The 18,985-nt window shown below is 37.6% G+C and overlaps 5 protein-coding genes and 1 non-coding gene across 6 annotated transcripts in view; 1 reads left to right on the top strand and 5 right to left on the bottom strand.

Moving 5' to 3' along the window:
• LOC18770035 (1-aminocyclopropane-1-carboxylate oxidase homolog 4) overlaps nt 1-2,157 on the top strand; it is a 9,679-nt gene extending 7,522 nt beyond the window's left edge. Inside the window, exon 2 of the mRNA XM_007204416.2 lies at nt 1,690-2,157. Coding sequence (XP_007204478.2) covers nt 1,690-1,950 — 261 coding nt within the window. The 3' untranslated portion in view covers nt 1,951-2,157. The remainder of the gene's footprint in view (nt 1-1,689) is intronic.
• LOC18769762 (ubiquitin-60S ribosomal protein L40) lies at nt 2,872-4,627 on the bottom strand. The gene is made up of 4 exons (XM_007202692.2): nt 4,397-4,627; nt 4,203-4,305; nt 3,193-3,259; nt 2,872-3,047 (listed from the first exon to the last, which is right to left on the bottom strand). Exons 1-4 carry the CDS (start codon nt 4,584-4,586, stop codon nt 3,021-3,023), a joined length of 387 nt encoding a protein of 128 aa, XP_007202754.1. The 5' UTR covers nt 4,587-4,627; the 3' UTR covers nt 2,872-3,020.
• LOC18769564 (40S ribosomal protein S14-3) lies at nt 5,367-7,469 on the bottom strand. Its single transcript, XM_007202661.2, has 6 exons — nt 7,345-7,469; nt 6,854-6,973; nt 6,720-6,765; nt 6,328-6,413; nt 6,039-6,168; nt 5,367-5,682 (listed from the first exon to the last, which is right to left on the bottom strand). The coding sequence occupies exons 1-6, from the start codon at nt 7,345-7,347 to the stop codon at nt 5,615-5,617; spliced, it is 453 nt and encodes a 150-aa protein (XP_007202723.1). The 5' UTR covers nt 7,348-7,469; the 3' UTR covers nt 5,367-5,614.
• Nucleotides 8,789-11,557, bottom strand: LOC18769400 (protein ABHD11). The gene is made up of 5 exons (XM_020568296.1): nt 11,249-11,557; nt 10,910-11,148; nt 10,060-10,172; nt 9,397-9,537; nt 8,789-9,290 (listed from the first exon to the last, which is right to left on the bottom strand). The coding sequence occupies exons 1-5, from the start codon at nt 11,523-11,525 to the stop codon at nt 9,035-9,037; spliced, it is 1,026 nt and encodes a 341-aa protein (XP_020423885.1). The 5' UTR covers nt 11,526-11,557; the 3' UTR covers nt 8,789-9,034.
• TRNAL-UAG lies at nt 11,634-11,713 on the bottom strand. The gene has a single exon. It is a non-coding gene; the product is annotated as a tRNA-Leu (tRNA).
• On the bottom strand, nt 12,375-15,078 carry LOC18770069 (protein ORANGE-LIKE, chloroplastic). Its single transcript, XM_007202264.2, has 8 exons — nt 14,733-15,078; nt 14,520-14,637; nt 14,323-14,442; nt 14,151-14,237; nt 13,831-13,907; nt 13,576-13,703; nt 13,155-13,291; nt 12,375-12,780 (listed from the first exon to the last, which is right to left on the bottom strand). Exons 1-8 carry the CDS (start codon nt 14,903-14,905, stop codon nt 12,703-12,705), a joined length of 918 nt encoding a protein of 305 aa, XP_007202326.1. The 5' UTR covers nt 14,906-15,078; the 3' UTR covers nt 12,375-12,702.

Raw genomic sequence — 18,985 nt, 5'->3', positions numbered from 1 at the left:
CATGAATTATTAACGCAAATTTTACAGATTGCAAGTTGGATACATTGATAATACACTGCACAGATTAAAGTCCCATAAGAACAGAATATGGGTATAGCAGTGATCAATATGGGTGCACGCCTGTTGCGTAGCAAATGATATGGATTGAAGTCCCGAAAGGACAATCCTTTGACATGTCAATATTGATATTATGCACGCCTAATGCGTAGCAAATTATATGGGTTAAAGTCCCATAATATGGGTTAAAGTCCCATAAATTAATTGACATGTATGTATTAATCTGTGGCATGCCTGCAGCATGACAGATATATGGGTTCTAAATGTTCCAACTCCCTAAATGGAGATTATCCACGCCCTACTATAAAATAACGCTCCATTGGAGGTTATAATCCACATTCTCACATAATAAAAGCCCTCTGAAGTGGCTTGGGTACCCAAAAGCAAAGAAATGCTTATAATTGATGTATGCGCATGCAAATGAGAATGGTGAGATCATGAATTGATGAATGACAATTTTTGGTTTTGGAGTAGCTACTCAAATCATCAATGGGCTGTGTTGATCGGAACCACGTTCAATTATTAAATGTCGACAATATTATTGGCCAAAATGGAACGAGGTAATTCCATTATAGATAAGAATGAACGTGAAAGAACAAACCCACAATACGAACCCCAAAATTTGTTAATACTGAAATTTATACTTGGGTGTTTGGAATAAAAGGGAATATACCTACTTTGTATGCCACAATGTTTCTGGCAGAAACAAGGAATGTTGGGTTTTCTCCATATTTACAGATTCAATTGTGCCCCCCCTTATTACACAATTACGGAGACCAACATATTATCTTTAAGGGTTATTAAATGCAAGGAGCATATCGCCAGAAGCGATTTCCTAAAGATATATAAATAGCTGGGTAAAAGCTATATAATGTGTCATAAAGTTTAATCCCCTTTTTAAACAAAATCCGTTGAGATGATTGACATTGCATAAAGCAAGTCCCTAAAGGACATGTGCTTGAAGCACAAAATTTGTACTCAATATTAATATGCATAAATTACCTCAGTGAGTACACTGATTATAATGTGATTGCAACACATTATAGCTTCTGCAGAATTCACAACTGACATATTATTTGTGGTCTCCAAGGGGGAGTGTTGTAAAGTATAAAGTAGTGGAGCCCACTTACTATTTGGTGCATGAAGTTATTGCACATTCACGGGCATCACATTTCCTTGCCTATAAATATTACATGATTGTGCCTTTGCACCTCCAATGGAGAGAAGATAGAAGAGAAAGAGAGAAACGGAAAGAAAGAAAGAGAAAGGAGGAAAGAGAGGAGGAAAGAGAAGAAGAAAGGGAAAGGAGGAAAGAGAAGAGGAAAGAGAGTCAGGCAGAGAAGAGGAAGAGAAGGAAGAAATAGGGTGAGTGAGCAGAGAGAAAATTTAGTGAGCCTTACATATTGTAAACTCTAAAGTTGTAGCCCTATTATTTTACATAGTGGAAAAGTTACTACTGCTGCTCTCCGGGGACGAAGGCATAGCCGAATCTCGTTAAATACTGTGTCTCATCTACTTTACGTGCAGCTCAATATTCGCACATATTCCAGATTATTTTATAACACTTCCAATTAATTTTGTCAAAGTTTGGTTGGGTCTAAATAAGACTCTGTGTTTGTGGTGAGGCTGCAGATAATCTCAAATGGGGGGTACAAAAGTGTGCAGCACAGAGTGCTGGCCAACTCCAGGAAGGAATCTCGGATTTCAATTGTGATATTTTTCAACCTAGCCAAATGGAGGGAAGATGGTTACTGTGGCCCTCTTCCAGAGCTTGTCTCACCTCACAACCCGCCAATTTATCGAGACTTCACGCCCCAAGAATTCCTTGAAAATTTCTATGGTAAAGGAATAGATACCAAGTCTCTGATTCAGAAAATCACAATACGAAACTGATATCCATCTGTCTGTTTCCATCATGATATTAAACTATTCATTCGTTTCATAATTATAGTGTGGTACCGTAATACAATCACGTGTATTATAACCATGTATAATTATAGTGTAGTAACGTAATACAATCACGTGTATAATCATGTTATCCCACCATGATTCCATTTCCTAAGTTTCCTCCATGATATTAAACTATTCCGTGTAACATGCATTCTACCAATATTAATATACGCATCCTCTATTATTCTATTAACAATATAGCGTCGAGTTTTTTAAATATCTTGGAAGGGCCTGTGCTTTTCCTTCTTGGTATTTTGAGGCCCATCCATTTGCAAAGGTTTAAGATTCTAATAGAGCATGCAGAACATGTAACAAAGAAAAAAAAGTGTACTCGAATTTGACGATAAAACATAACAAAATGGAATAGGTAAGGATTGAGGCACCAGGAGAACTCAAATACAACTTACACGGGTAAAAAGAAAGGGCTGAGTAGCGAAGGGAAAAACGGGTGAGTCTCAGATGTTAGGAGCAGTTGGAACTAGTAAGAAACCAGCTCTTCATCGGACATTCAAATTGAGCAAATGGATTATAATACCACTTAATGACGACCACCAAAGAGAAAACATTTCCTTCAGTTCTCTTTCGGGCATCGACATAAACCAAAAGGGAAATGTAATTTTCGCTACATCTAAACCATCGAACATCCCAAGTCTTACACACGACCGAATAAAGACTTGACATTTCCTTTTCAATTAGGTAGGTTATTGACATTGGAAATTTAACAATGCCACGGCTAAAAAAATGAAACTGGCCAGAGGCTTGACAAAGCAAAGGAAAAGAAAAAACCTAGCTGCATTCACATCACACAAAGCTCGACCGAAAGGAAAATTCAAGCAGCATTTGGAAACCAGATAACAAGGCAAATATAAACCAAGAGACCAAAATTATCCCAAAATTCATATATCTTAATATAAACTGCACTTGTTTAACTCCAAATACAAAGCAAATGACTTAACCGAATTGCAAAATTCAAACTCCAGTCTAGACAAGGGGAAAATTACTAGAACAATAGTCTATTTGACCTTCTTCTTTGGCCTCAACTGCAAGAAAACAAAAAAAGACAGCTTCAGTTTAGAACAAAAAGGGATCCTAAGCATATCAATCATTAACTTATGCAATTCTCTGATCAAACTTCAAATGCTAAATAAATAAAAACTAAACATGTCCAAGGAAAGATAAAAGTACCTGGTTGCTGTGGCCACACTTCTTCTTCCTACAGTTCACTGCCCTTGGATGCAGCCGAGCATAACATCTAAAAAACCAGAAAATATATAAAATTAGATGCGCGTGGGACAATCATACAACATCAAGTGTTGAAAGACCAATCAGGGAAATATGGAAATAAAATTGGAAGCCACAATACCATACATTGAACATAAGTGCAACACTATAGAGCATTTGATTCAACATGAACCTCTACTCTCTTCATGCGGAAAGTTTTTCACACAATTTGGTTAGCCAAAATCTAGTAAGAAAATTTAACAAGACTGACATTTTTACCCACCCATGATATCAACTTAAAATAATTTATGTCAGTTGTTAAAGTTAAAGAGTGGAATAAACGTTGTAACATGCATAACCTTAATTCATTTCAGCAGAAAAAGGAGGCTAAGTAATTGTCCCAAAAGTTAAGCTCATGAGCAGACGCAACCTTAGAATGATACCCCACCTCACCCACAAGTTTAACTCACACAAAATGGATCCAGCCAACAAATCTGACGAGTGGAGGAAGAAATTGGAACCAAATTTACGAATATATTCCTATCCTAAAAAGAAATTAATTAATATCACGAACGGTTAGCTTAAATTGGTTAAGCCAACTTCCTCTGCCCCATTCCCATATCAAATCTCAATTAACTATAGGACCAAAATGCCGCAAGTGTTTCACATAGCCATGATATACAGGGTTTACAAAGTAAATATAATAATGACAAAATAATGTCCCACTCATGAAAATCAGCTGCAAGTGATTGAGCCCAGCTGACAAAGTTAAGAGAATGGAAATTTGTATTGGGACAAGTATAACCTCAATTGCACATTATCAGAAAAGGAGGCTAAGTAATTGTCCCATAAGTTTTCTAAATCAAAATTTAGAACTAAATGAATAACAGCCTACAACAAGAAAATCCAAAAAGTTATCAGTAATCACATCATTTGCACATAAACAAACAGATTGAGGTGAAAAAGAACATTACTTTCTGCAAATCATTTTGTCCTGGTTGTATTTGCGAGCCAAAGCCATCAAAGAAGGCTCAATAATACCTCCACGGAGCCTCAGAACAAGATGAAGAGTTGATTCTGAATCAAACAGAGCACCCAAATTAGACTCCATAATAAAAAAATCAAACCAATCAATTCAAAAACCCAGATAAGAAAAAGGAAAACTGACCTTTCTGGATGTTATAGTCAGCCAAGGTGCGGCCATCTTCAAGCTGCTTGCCAGCAAAAATCAAACGCTGCTGGTCTGGTGGAATTCCCTCCTTGTCTTGGATCTTGGCCTTGACATTGTCGATGGTGTCGCTGCTCTCGACCTCGAGAGTGATGGTCTTCCCGGTTAGGGTTTTCACGAAAATCTGCATCTTGCGCTGCCCACGTCTAAGACTCAGTGAGAGGCGGAAATGGCTTCGTCAGGGTTTTATAATCTTTGTTTCTAGGGTTTCATTTCGCTACGAGACAGGGCTTGACCCGAACGGACCCGATGTAGTTGGGCCGGTTGCTTAGAAGCGTAACTAATCTGGATTGAGCCCTATTTTGAGAATTCTACACTTGCACTAGATTTCAACATTTTTCTTTTTAGAACCATTCTTTTTCTTCAAGTGATCAACATTGCTAGTGACACCATTTTATTACACTAAACTTTTGGACAACAATTCATGTAGCAGTTTTTCGTTTGCTATGAGTAAATAAGGTTAACAGTTATTCCTATCATGGTATCCCCCGGACTTTAATGAGCCAATGTAATGCGTACAAGGTCTTATAAAACACAATAAGTTCAGTTCTAGCATACCGAACAATTCTAGCATACCGAACAATGACTCGGTCACTTTTTCAATTTAATTGAAACAATCCAATCAAGTTCGACACACCAACGTGTAGAGAGAAATGGGAGAATTTAATTTGTCTCTAACATTACTATTGGACTGAGAAGCTAGTTGTTAGTAATTGTATGTCCTGCTCAACCACAAGGTAGTGAAATTAACACTGCTCTAGTAGAATTTTTGGGTAAGCGTCCCTTTTGTTCTTTAATCCTCTCACACGGTAAGGTTTCGTAAAACTTGACAGCCTTGAGTGTTTAGATTTCATGATTATTTCAGTGGCCATCTATTTTCTAATTAATAGCATCCAGTTCAGCCCAATAAGGAACAAAACATAGAATCCAGCATCCGATTAAAAACCTTGAAGAAACAAGTGAATAACAGCATTTGATGTGTAAAGCTCAAATGATAATTGTCAACCAAATCAAATTCTAGTTCCCTTTTCCAGCACAATAATCTAACTAGGTTTAAAACTACATCCGAGCCGATAGCAAGGCTGATAATAATTTTTTTATCCAAAACAAAAATATCCCAGAAACCACATCGCCAGCTAAAACCACAATTGTAAGCAATCACAACCTTCTTCCCCTTCTGCCACCCTTTCTACGAGTACTGTCAGTGGGAATTGGAGTCACATCCTCTGCCAAAACAGGAATTTAAAAAAAAAAATCAAGAACTGCACTCAGGATTGAAAATTACAAAACCAGCACCTCAAATGTTTAACTTAGATGACTTTGTTTGTGTCTCTACACTACAAACCCAAAGTAATTATCGAATATCAGGCATGAGCTCTAAGTGCTTTACATAGGTTCTATAAAAGCAGGAAAGCCATAAGACCAAATTTCCAGAATTACCAAACATCACTTAGGAGTTCAAAGCATCAGGAGAGGCACAGAACACATTTAAAACTAATAGTGGGAGAAAAGGGTAAAAAAAGATTTGGATACATAATAAATTTAGCAAGGCAGACAGAAATAAAACAGCAAAGGAAATTACCAATACGACCAATTCTCATGCCAGAACGAGCCAGGGCTCTGAGTGCTGATTGGGCACCAGGACCAGGAGTCTTAGTCTTGTTCCCTCCAGTAGCCCGGAGCTTTATATGTAAAGCAGTAATGCCAAGCTCCTACAAAATCAATACTAAGAGTCAAGAAGCAGTTTTCTGCATAATATCAAATTACCATCAACAAGCAGGGTAATGCAGTAGCCAATTGACATAATCATCCACCAAGGCATATAATTCAAAGTATACAACTGAAAACCAATAGACGGAAAACATGCAGACCTTGCACCGTTGAGAAACATCCTGAGCCGCAAGCATGGCTGCATATGGCGATGATTCATCTCTATCAGCTTTCACCTTCATACCACCTGCATTTGGGAAAAAGGTGATAGGGTATTATAGCAACAGCACAGGCACAATCAAAAGAAAATTATCTTCGAAATGCCAGGACTAAATTGCCCGGTTTATGAAGAACATTAACAATGAAGAAAAAAACACAAATACATTAATATTTGAGCTCCCATTATTCATACACATCACTAGTTTTGACGACATAGCTCTACAATGAATTAAGGGTTGACTAAATTACTGGGGAGAATTCCAACCATGCAATTCCAAAGCAAAAAATACCAAAACATTATTTCAATTAACAAAAGAGAAGTTGAATATTTTACCAGTGATGCGAACAAGTGTCTCCCTTCCAGACAGGTCAGTTACATGCTGCAATTAGAAAACAAGAAATTTATATATAACTTAAACTAGAAGTAATAATGGTTACGAGATTCAAGAAGAATAAGATAGTGCTTACAATGAATGTATCATTAAATGAGGCAAAAATATGAGCAACACCAAAAGCATGCTCTCCATCTCGGAGAGCAGGTCCGAGAGTGACATTTTCCTCCTTGGGCTCCCTGGTCTTCCTTCTCGACTACAAAACCAATTGAAAGAAGAAAAAAAAAATCAAAACTTTATACAAGTAATTGAATGGTTCTAAGCTTAATCAATAGTAGAAATGATATAGCGCATCGGAAAATTATATTATAAACAAGATCAAAATACAAAGTTGCTGATAAATCTACTCCTCTGAAAAAATACACCACGAAAGTTTAATCATGTTGTGTTTGGTTGGGGAGAAAACTCGAGAGAAAAAATAAGTGTATGTTCTTTTCATATTTTGCTTTCACTTTCTGGGCAGCCCCATAGAATGTAAATACCATAAAATACTGATGGATCAGGAAGAGAGGAAAATGGGATGAAGCAGATGCAACAGAAAGCAGAGATGGAGAGGAAGTTGCTTACCATGGCTACAAGCAGGCGATTACTTGGAGGTTATTCACAACTGTGGAGCTCAAGCTCAGCGCTTTCAAAACCCTCTGCCTGCCGAGATGAGATGGCTATATCTCTTGTTATGATTTATAGTTAGGGTTTCTCCATGGGTTCTGAAATGACCTGATTACCCTTTTAATTCCTAATTGTATAGTTTCTTTACCAGACTACACCACTTTGTTTTCTTTTTCTTTCTTTTTTTAGTGATAAAATAAAATACTACAAAAACCTTTTGAAAAAAAAAAAAAATTAAGAAACACTAATTTTGTTTTTTATTTTTAACAATATGGTTTGCTTTATAGGATTCAGTTTTTTGTTTCATTGGGTTTGGAACAGTGACTATTATAGAATAAAAGTGGTGAAAAATGGTTGTTTTAGCATAAACCTCTTCGTTCTTTTGTAGGGTTTGATTTTTTGCTTCATAAGGGTCTGTTTTTGTATCACTGGTTAAATATTTTGCCTCATATAGATTAGGTTTTTGCTTCATTTGGTTTCTTCGTTTTCGGTTTTTTCTTCATGGAGTTTGATTTTTTTCTTCATTAGGTTGAGTTTTTTGCTCGACTTGGTTGGATATTTTGCTTCATAGGGTTTGATTTTTTTTCTTCCTTGATTCTCAATTATTAAATTCTTTCAGAAGAGAGATGATTCAAAGGGGCATATTTATGTACACCAGTTGATATGTACAACACTGTTATTTACTATTTCAAAATCACCTCCAATTTCTTAAACAAACATCTATGTCATGCCGCAACTGCCTCACAATGGAAAACTAGAATACGTTGAAGGCAGGCACCTTTCAATTTGTACTTTGCCGTGCCAAGAAAAGTCAATAGTTGACAACTTCATTCCTTGTCCGCCTCCGCCGGTGTTGTGCGAGGAACAATGTTCATCGATTGGAGTTCCTGGATCAAGAGCTTGCAAGCATAAGGCATCATCGCAGTACAATAAATTTTATCTCCATGTTTCTAAAACCCCTCCATTGTTTTCTGTTTTTTTTTTCTTCTCATTGAAGTATTTTTTTTTAATCAAATTATATTTTATCTCCATAATGTATAAATTTTTTCTTTTCGCTGTCCTTTCCCCTCTATAATATGATGAAGAACCTTCAAATAGTTCATCTTAGGTAGTGAAGCAGTTAAGAGCCTTTACTTCAATATGACACTCCATGTCCATATTAGGTTTAGCAAATTGTGTGGAGTTAATAAATAAATTGACTAGCTTTAGTCTAAATGCACTTTCCGTTCCAATGTTGAAAGATGTTTCAAGTTTGAATCTCACGCTCCAATTAATTAAAAAAAGAAGTTTTTAGAATGAAGAAGATGCCTCTCAATTAATCAAATTCCCATGTTAGCAACTGGTTGAAAGTTTTATAATGTAGAGCCAGATGAAATCCAAAAGCCGGAAAAGATCAGCCAAGTGATAAAAATGCTTATTATACGTGAATAATTGAAATACAAAAGGATATATCTCTAAATGCAAGCATAAATTTTGTAATTCTCAGGTTTGTACATTTAAGGCTAGAGAGTTAGTATCAATATTATTAACACAGCGGCATTCATCCCATGAGGGTGCTGGGTGCCAGCAAAATGGTAAAATCATAAGAAAAAAATCACTAATCCACTATATCTCCTGTGGTAGATGACTTTTAAAATCCAACTATGGTTTAAGGTCGAAGGGATGAAATCCTAGGTGCCACAATCTCAAGAAGACCTTTTGGATTGTCCACGTGAACCCAATGGCCTGACTTGGGGAGAACATGAACTGAAAACTTTCCCTCCGATCCATCTCCTTCCCGATTGGCAAGGCTTCCAAGCCGTTGAATCACATCCGGGTCCCAACGATCACTGTTCTCAGCACGCACAACAGCTATCTCCATATCTTTTGGGGGTTGCTCTAACAGATGCCAATAGGACTTCTCCCTAATATTTTGGATTCATAGAAAGATGGAAATGTAAGGGGGAGGTGGGGAACAAAAATTATTGTTTATAATTCTAAGAACTGATATGAAAATAATAAGAAATTTACTGGTAAGACTTGAACATCTGGACAACACCGTCAAGATTGAACGCCCATGTCTCATGATCTCCCTGTTTTTTGAGGTTGGTGCCTATCCATTCTGACAATGACTTTGAGAACCCAAGTTCAATCATATGATCCACAAGCCACCTGAAGCCAAGAACCAGATGTATCACATAAAAACTTGGAAACATAAACGTTATATGACATATGACAATCTTTGTAACTCCATCATGCAAACAAGCTTTGACGCAAAAACAACAGTTTCACAATGAGTTTAAAAAGACTCCTGGTCAAGCTTAACCAAAGTAAATCTAAGACGGAACCCAAGACTCTTGCTTGAGTGAAGCAATCTGACGGTATGGACCAGTATTATTAAGCAGACTGACTTCTTTGATTAACAGCCTCCACTATATTATAGAGACTTTTGAGCAGGAGAATTAAAGCATCAGAATAAATTTAGCAATGTACGAAATTGTGTCAATCTCCAAAGGGGGTAGCATACAAAGAAAGAACTCCACCTAACTGACACCTATTTTCAGACCCCAAAAAAAAAAATGACACCTACTTCTGAACCTTTTACCCCATAATAATAGTGGCAGTTAAACACTCCAGCACCCAAGTACACAAATAAGAAACAAATAATTTATCATAAGGAGAAAGAGGTTTTACTTTCGTGATGGAATTGATGAAGGTAAACTCTGCAATGTCTGCAAAACTTTCTCAACTTCCCCATCACTGTTTTCACGGATCACTTCTCCTGGAATGGAATCCAATACCCACAGCTGTTCTGGATCACAGAGAAAGTACAAAGAGCACAAAAATATTTTTAAGTGCAAGTGAACTGAGCTTTCAATCACACAGGATCATAAGCTTTTAAATGATTTCTTTGTTTCCTTTTAGCTATAAATTCAAGAGTTAGAATTCACTAGGCAACTGACTAAGCTGGCCCTATTTGACAGCAGGAGTCGTATCAAAATGAAAAACCAATGTGATAGATAATCCTTGCTTTTGTTTCAATTTGAGTTCATTAGACAACACATAGATTATGAAGCAGTACTCGCTCATAAACCAAACACAGGAAACTAAGGCATGATCCATGCAACATTCAACAGAGCTACGCATGATAAGAATTTATAAGTTTACAAGCATTGGTTGGAAAGTTTTCAACATCCACGGTTCAAAAAAAACGTGGAGAACCAAAAGTGTCGTACCTACTCCCCAACCCACCAAGAAAAAATATGATTTTGATTCACACTATATACCCATATTGTATCAGGGAAGGGCACAACAGCCTACAAGCAAAAAACTTGCCAATTTAGTTCATTTTGCTAGAATGATTAGATTAGATTTTTTTTTTTTTTTTTTTTTTTGGTCTGAATGATTAGGTTTTATTATGGTTCTGGTTATTGCAGATGATGAAAGCCTAGAATTTGAATAACTTAAACATTACGCCAAAATAAAGCAACCTTCAGCAAAGAGAAAGCACAAGTGTTGAAACTACGAGGGCAAAAGTGAAAACCTGCTTGGGCAACTTAGCGGAACCACCATAGTGACCACGAGCACAGCTTTCTGCAAATTGCAGAGCAACCTTACCACCCATGGAGTGGCCAAGAACAACATCCGGCCATGCCCAACCTTGAGACTTAACCAAATGAGCCAAATCTTGGGCCGCATTGACCAAATCATGAGGTGGGTTCAGACCTTCGATCTTAGCTGACCTCCCATGGTTCCTCAAATCCACAAGCACCAATCTCCAACCTACAAAAACACACACAAGCAAAGAAACAAATTATCAAAATTTGTGCATTGAACAAAAAAGAGGAACCAGTAGAACTTGAGCAGAGAGAGGAAGAGTGACCAGATGGGTTGGAAATATTGGAGAGGAGGGCGCGAGAGAAAGATCTCCAGTTTCTGGCGGAGCCCAGAAGGCCATGGAGGACAAAAGCGGTGGCGCGGTAGGGTTCTGGGTCGGCGGAGTGCCGGAGCTCTTCGTAGGCTAGGGTTTGCAGTGGCCGTCGTGAGATTGTGAATCCGGTCAGGAGGTGGTGAAAACCCGGTTTGTTTCCGAAGGTCCGGGCCATGGTGATGAAAGAGAAAACTGTCCTGTTTCTTTCAGGCTTGAGCAAAGTACACATAATAGTGCGAAAAATTATGAGCTATACGACGTCGTTGCTCCTCTCGCGCGACGCGAGTACTTAACGGAAAGTGTTAATATTAACAAAACGATTAAAAAAAGTTTAATTTGACAGCTGTGGGATTTGAACCCACGCCCTTTCGGACCAGAGCCTAAATCTGGCGCCTTAGACCACTCGGCCAAACTGTCGGTTGATATTAATGTAGACAACTTGAATTATATATACCCTAATCTTGATTTATCTCTGTCTTATACAGCTTAATTATCCATTTGCTAGAATGATTTGGTTAGGTGGTGCTTAAAGGAAAGAGCTGATAGTTCTTTGGAAACTGAACACGTTATGAATGCTTCATCAACTTCAACGGGTTATTGGATCATATAGGAGATACTATTTTTTCTCATACAAACAATTGTGAATCCTATCATCTTTTTGTTCTTTTGAGTGGATTTGGCTCATAGGACAGCCAACAGTGTTGATAATCAAATATGATCGCTCTCACTCATGTCAAATAGCTCTTAGCTCTTGTGTTGATACTCAAAACCTAAAACCGGAGCTTTAAATGACCGTTTTTTTAATTTAAAGAAAATTGAGTAGAAGTGAGGTTTCTCGATGTATCCTTCCTGCACAGAGAATATCTGTTAAAGTTATAATTCTGATTGCAGGAAATCTTGGATTCTGGTTGCCGGCTGAATTCGTCATACAAATAAATTCATATTGGTTATGTCTGATCTCACATTGTAAGCTCCCTTGCATATCAATTTCTTTTTATTTAAGTAACTAGACTATTTTGCAGTTGCTCAGGATGTGATAGTCATTATAGCTTTGCTTCTAATAATCTCTTATAGAATATGTAAACAAAAAGTAAACTTTTCATTTAAATTGGCATTCTGCTCAACCAAGTACCCAATCCCTACATCTCATCAAACAGAAAACTTACAATGTAAACTTAAATTGGTGTTCCTAGTTTACATGAGGTACTCTGTGATTAAGACAACAATGCCAATATGAAGGGAAATTGTGACAACATTCTATTGCCTTATTTTATTTTTACACAATTTTTACTTTATATACTTTCTGTGTCTTTGGACAGTGGAGGAGAAGGCCAGGAATGGGAAAATTATTCCCAAGCTACATCGACAAGAAGATAACACTGGTAAAGTTATTTGTGTGGTTTGCTTTAGTCAAATGGATCTATCCGTGGGTCGTGCTCGCTTGCCATCATCATCCCAGTGCAGAGGCATGTTGGGCACATGACCTAAATGAACATGGAAGATGATTAGTACTACAAGGGAGAGATTGGCATTACAATATATCAAGAAACAAATTGCAAAGCTCTCTTATCAAAAGAAACAAATTGCAATTGAAGCTTTAACACTAAATCTTTTCTTTGGGAAGTATGACAAATCATCGTAAGTGTGATAATTGTTTCTTCTCTTTTAAGCTTAGTATGACTAAAACCATAGGAAAACATGACAAGATGGATTTATGGAGAGATTTGAAACATGTGTAGCACATGCCAAGACAAATGATCAACACTAGTTGATTAGTATGATAAATGGCAGTTCCATAAACTTCAACATGCCAAATCATATCTCATGAACAAGCCACCTTGTATAACAAATTCCATACCTTTCCAGCACCAGAGCAATTTTGACACCTCTCAGTTGTGGGAACTCGCAAAGGGCGGTCCGACGCACTAGATTCTAATATAGGATTGATGTTCAAGCACACACCACTTGCTGAACATCTAGCACAGGCCAAGTACCCTGTCCAAGTATGATCAGACAAAATTTTCAAACTCATACAAAAGAACAACAATTATGCTGAAAAAATAAAAAAGAAACCACACCCCAAAAAAAAGTAACAGAATAAGTTGAAAATAACTTTTGTGATGAAAAAACTTCAATAAATTTGAAGAAACATAATATCCACAACATCATCCCCTTTTTTTTTAATAAATAAAATCGTCAAAGAGATCCTAAATTCAAATGCAACTGTTCAGCATGAAAATCTGTTGGCACACTTGTATTTGAGACAAATTGAAACATACCAGTTCCGTGGCAGTATTTGCACCTTTTCTTCTCTTGTTGCTCAACATTGTTAGCTTCAATCAACATCAATGCTGAAATAACACCCACTGCCCCACCCGAGAAAGATGCCACAATGGGATCAACCTGACTGAATTCAAGATCCAACAGAAGTAATTTGGGACACCAAGTAAGCAAATCCGTATTTCATAGAGACACAAATAAAAATTGCTTGAACTTTAAATTCGTACTCAGGAAAAAGCATGTTCAATAAATACCTTAATTGCAAAGGCAAATGCATGCTGCGAATGAAGTCTTCATAAGAGGTACCTCCTATACCTAATTTTAGTTCCAACTGCCACAGAGAACAGGTTGAGACATTTATACATATAACAGTAAAGTGCATGAACATATTTACCAGCACAACGCATGAACTTTAAAATTAATATTAAAAGGAACATGTACCACCCTGCTATAAGGGTCACTAGACATAAAGAGGTATGGAAAATGAAAATCTACTTAGAATAATAGTATAGAATGAGCACCATACAGTCACGATAAAGAAACTTAAATTGACAATCTACATTTACAGACTTACCGTGGGTGCAATAAGGCCCCCAAATACAATTACAGTAGATATCATTGATAAACTTGTGAGGTAGAGCTGCTTCAATGTCTTTGGTGTCTACATGACAACAAAAATCACAAAATGTTGGACGAAACTAAACGGCAAGCTCAAGGCAGTTTGCTACATTATTAATGAAACTCACCACATGATTGAGAAAAGGGATAGTTGATGGAATGTCCGGCATCTCATTTGACTCTTCCTCGCAAGCCTCATCGATATCTTTCGCCATCTTTATGCGGTGCTGCACCCGCAATCTCCTTAGCTACACAAACCAAAAGTATCAAACAAGGAATATGCCATAAGAAAATGAACATTCAAGACACCCTTTTGAGTTTTGACCTCTTCCATGAGAAGAAAAATCTTGTTGCGCCTGCTCCTGATGTTGTCCTGAATTTCCTGCAGCTGCATCTGAACAAAGTCCTGTACCGTCTCTGGCCCTTCTATGATACAAAAAGTGCTGAGAAAAAAAAAAAAAAAAAAAAAAAAAAAAGCAAATTAAAATTCAGCATTTTCTCATCAACCAAACATCAGGAAGAAAATTCAATTAATTACCTGGGGAGGTTATCTCCGGAGGAACCCTCCTTGGAAACAGAACAGGAAAGTTGGGGACGTGAGGAGGTGAATTTGGACAGGGAGAGGCGTCTAGGGCTGCCATAAGAAGAGGTGCAGGGAATTTGGGTTTTGGAGGAAGGGAGAGGATGATAGTGGAGAGAGAAAGAAGCCATCTTTCTAAAACTTCTACGTTCTGCTCATCCTCATCATCCAAACGCAGTAGAGAGACGAGAGAGAGAGAGAGAGAGAGGGTTTGGTGAGTGAACAAAGGAATCTTTGAGAGGGTTTGAGGGGCATCTTTGGTAAAGATGTAGACAGAAAGATGAGGCTGATGGGCTAATGCCACGTGTCACTCTGCCAACTTCGTCTCTCTTGACCGTCTTAAATTGTTATTTGTGTTCCCGGCAATTACCGCCCCGCTCGTACTGTTGGCTCTTACTAATTTTTATTTTTTTTTTTTCTGGTGAAATGGGCCCACTTGCTCAACAAACTAATTGAGATTAACGGACAGGCCGAAGTCTTCTCTCAGTACAGTGCAACTCAAGCCCAAAATTTGGCCGTTTCTTGTTTCGAGTACTTTTTTGGTGTGACGTCTTTTATATAAGCGATATTGGAGGTGGGAGGTGAGATTCAAATACAGTTTTTATTTTATTTTAAATTAAGCGATATTAGAGGTGGAAGATTTTCTCACACATACTGTCAAAATTTCATGGTCTGTAAATTAATATCCTTTTTTTCTGGGCTAAATCCCGTTAGACGAACACAGTTTTCAAACCCGTGCATAACACAACATTAATAATATCACCTGAAGGTGCAATAGTAATAGACAAAAACTTCTCCTTACTAATAGGTCAAATAATTTTAATTTTAATCTTAGAAGAGGTACAATGGCATAACTAATATGAGTCACTTTAAAATCACTGAAACATTGTTTATTATTTATTCATTGATTTGTAATGGTTTAAGACTGTGTCACCATAGTAAGAGCATTTCCAGCAAAGGGCCCAAGGGGAGGGTTCGGGGGGGCAAACCCAATTTTTCCTTTTCAGCAGCAAAGATCTGGCCAGGGCAAGATGTGGGGCCCACAAAACTGGGCAGGCCCGAGGAGGAGGCAGGCCCGAGCTCCAGCCCAAGGGCAACGGGTGACGTCAGCGCTGGCATTCAAATTTTTTTAACGTTGGCGCGTGCAATGCACGCGCCAACGTTAAAAAAAAAATTGACGCTCCCGCTACAGTCCCCCAATGGGTCTCTTCCACGTGGCGCGCTCCTGAGCTGTCCGATTCAAATTTTGCAGCGATCCAACGGCAGCCATTTTTCTCGAATAAAAAAATAAAAACCGCACCCCCCAACGGCTCTCTTCCACGTGGCTCCTTCTGGGCTCTCCGATCTGCTTTTTCCAAAAATCCAACGGCAGCCAATTTTTTCCCAAATAAAAATTTGAAAAAAAATCGAAATTTTTTCCCAAATAAAAATTTGAAAAAAAATCGAAATTTTTTTTAAAAAATACCCAAAAAGTACTGAAATTTTTTTCTATAAATACCAACCAATACTCTTCACTTTTAACACCAATTCATTCCAAATTTTCTTCTCCTTCTACTATTATTCACTTTCTACTCAATATTTTTTCACTTTCAAGTTATTTTTTATCTCTATCATATTATGGGTTCTTCTAATGAAACCGGAGGGGCATGGAGCATGATGGAAGATGTTAGCTTGTGTGAGGCTTGGCTCCGAGTTAGTCATTGTCCCGTAACGGGCAATGAGATTAAATTCTGTCATATGTGGAAAAAAATTCATCAGGAATTTTGTGATAGGGTAATTGGTTCGACCCGTACGGATCAAGCATTATCTAGTAGGTGGAAAATTCTTAACAAAGAGTTGAGAAAATGGAGAGATGCATTGACAAAAGCTATGGACAACCATAGAAGCGGGGAAAACCTTAGTAGTGAGGTAAATTATTTGTAATTTTTGTTTATTAATTTCTATGTCATATTAAATTTTATTTAAATATTTCTTCCAATTTATATATGTTGTTAATATTTCTTGTATTTCCAATATTAATATGAATGTTTCTTGCAATATTTATATTTTGTTTTGCATTTCTAATAAATTGTTAAAGTTTCTTGCGTTTCCATTATTTTTTTTTTAAGCACCTCCTGCATTGCCAATATTTTTAAAAGTTTCTTGTATTACCATTTTTTTTTATACTTGTTGCATTGCCAATATTTTTTAAAGTTTCTTGTATTGTCATTTTTTTTTATACTTGTTGCATTGCCAATATTTTTTAAAGTTTCTTACATTTTCATTTTTTTTTATAGATTATGCAAGCACAAATGTTTTTTGGTGCTACTGGGCAAGGAAAAAAAAGTTTCAACCATACCCTATGTTGGGAGGTGGTGAAGAATTGTAAGAAATTCCAAATTATTCCAACGGGTCCGACGGTAGTCTTGAAGGAGACGCCACTCCATGAGACACCGGCATCGGATTCACCTATGGATTCCCCAATGAGTCAAGACTCGCCTATTGAAAAGGAGCCTAGGCCTATTGGGAGGAAGGCGGCGAAGGCGAAGAGAGGGAATAGTTCTACCAAGAATGCATCTAAATTTTTGGAGGAACTTTCAAAGATGCAAGCCATGAGAATTGAAATGGACATGAAACAACAAGAGCACGATAGGGCAATTGATGTAGAATATGCAAAAGAAAGGAAGTATGTACGCCAAGAAAGGGAGTATGTACGCCAAGAAAAGATTGAAAAAAAGGATCGGGAAATCATGGCCATGGATACAAGCCATATGTCCCCTGAAACAAAACAATTTTGGAAGCTAGAACGAAGGGATGTTATGAGACGAAGACTTTTTCGTGACGATGGACCTAGCAACACGGATTGGTTAAATGATCAAAACCATTAAGTTAGTTTGCTTGCCTTTCATTTCATTGTACCATTAAGTTAGTTTGCTTGCCTTTCATTTCATTGTATTTTTTGTTTTGTTTTAAAAATTAGTGGTAATTCATGTATTTTATTTTATGAGTTGTATTGATTTTCTTTTAGTGAATAAAGAAAATATTCAACAAAATTCCTTTTTATTCAAAACATTCCATACATAAAAAGCAAACCACAACCAAAGCATAAAAAATAATCAAACCACAACTAAAGCATAAAAAAATAATAAAGCATAACTAAAAATACAACATAAACATAATACATTAAAAAAACATCTTCACTTCACTTCATTCACCTTCATTGCCTTTCACCGCCCACAAATGCTCCATCAAGTCAACTTGACGGTGTTCATGAATATACGACGATTGCATCTCCGTGTAGCGCTCAATCATACGAGGCAAGAAACTACCGTCTCTAACCAAGGGATCATGCTGCACTGGTTCTCCATTTGGCCCTATGGATTTTTCATAAATTCGTGTTAAGGCCGTGTTCATGGGATTTGGTTCATACACTTCATCAGCATCGTAATCATACTCATCTTCCACAATCATGTTGTGGAGGATGATACAAGTCATCATTATACTCCTAAGCACCTCCTCATCAAATAGATGCGCCGCACCCCTGATAATAGCCCACCGGGCTTGAAGGATACCAAAGCACCTCTCCACATCTTTTCTGTACCCCTCTTGATAAGCAGCAAAAAAAATTTCCTTATGGGATCGGGGATGTGGAATTGATTTCACAAATGTTGTCCATCTCGGGTAGATACCATCAGCTAGATAATACCCATTCTGGTAGACGGTATTATTGATTTGATATGTGATATTTGGGGCTTCACCTCTCAGAACATCATTGAACACTGGGGATTGACCCAGGACGTTCAAATCGTTTTGAGAGCCGGCAACTCCAAAGAAGGCGTGCCAAACCCATGTATCAAAACCAGCAACTGCTTCGAGGATGATGCTTTTCTGTCCTTTCTGATTGCCATAATCCCCTTGCCAAGCAGTTGGACAATTTTTCCATTGCCAGTGCATGCAGTCAATGCTACCAATCATTCTAGGAAATCCACGAGACTCAGCTTTTTTTAGAAGCCGTTGTAGGTCCCTGAGCGTAGGTCTGCGCAGGTACTCCCTGGTGTACAGAGTTTCCACTGCATCACAAAATCGCACCAAGCTCTCCAAAATAGTGGACTTCCCCATCCGGGCAATCTCATCCACCTGATCAGCAGATGACCCATACGCTAACATTCGTATCACAGCTGTGAACTTTTGATCGGGAAGAAGCCCCAAATTTCCAGCACAATTTTTCTTTT

The sequence above is a fragment of the Prunus persica genome, chromosome G7 (assembly GCF_000346465.2).
Source record: "Prunus persica cultivar Lovell chromosome G7, Prunus_persica_NCBIv2, whole genome shotgun sequence".
NCBI classification, from domain to species: Eukaryota; Viridiplantae; Streptophyta; class Magnoliopsida; order Rosales; family Rosaceae; genus Prunus; species Prunus persica.
Note: the sequence above shows the minus strand (reverse complement) of the source record. Positions and strands in the feature narration are given on the sequence as shown.

Coding starts and splice junctions, on each gene's coding strand:
- LOC18769762 (XM_007202692.2), bottom strand. CDS start 4,586: ATGCAGATTTTCGTGAAAACCCTAACCGGGAAGACCATCACTCTCGAG. Junction 4,306..4,396: donor TGACTATAACATCCAGAAAG/GTCAGTTTTCCT, acceptor TGTTTGATTCAG/AATCAACTCTTCATCTTGTT. Junction 3,048..3,192: donor AGTGTGGCCACAGCAACCAG/GTACTTTTATCT, acceptor GTTTTCTTGCAG/TTGAGGCCAAAGAAGAAGGT.
- LOC18769564 (XM_007202661.2), bottom strand. Junction 6,169..6,327: donor ATGTTTCTCAACGGTGCAAG/GTCTGCATGTTT, acceptor TTGATTTTGTAG/GAGCTTGGCATTACTGCTTT. Junction 5,683..6,038: donor CATGAGAATTGGTCGTATTG/GTAATTTCCTTT, acceptor CTGTTTTGGCAG/AGGATGTGACTCCAATTCCC.
- LOC18769400 (XM_020568296.1), bottom strand. CDS start 11,525: ATGTGTACTTTGCTCAAGCCTGAAAGAAACAGGACAGTTTTCTCTTTC. Junction 10,173..10,909: donor CCGCTAAGTTGCCCAAGCAG/GTTTTCACTTTT, acceptor GATCCAGAACAG/CTGTGGGTATTGGATTCCAT. Junction 9,291..9,396: donor CAGATGTTCAAGTCTTACCA/GTAAATTTCTTA, acceptor CCAAAATATTAG/GGAGAAGTCCTATTGGCATC.
- LOC18770069 (XM_007202264.2), bottom strand. CDS start 14,905: ATGGCTTCTTTCTCTCTCCACTATCATCCTCTCCCTTCCTCCAAAACC. Junction 14,443..14,519: donor TTTTTCTTCTCATGGAAGAG/GTCAAAACTCAA, acceptor TGGTTTGTGTAG/CTAAGGAGATTGCGGGTGCA. Junction 13,292..13,575: donor CAAATACTGCCACGGAACTG/GTATGTTTCAAT, acceptor ATACTTGGACAG/GGTACTTGGCCTGTGCTAGA.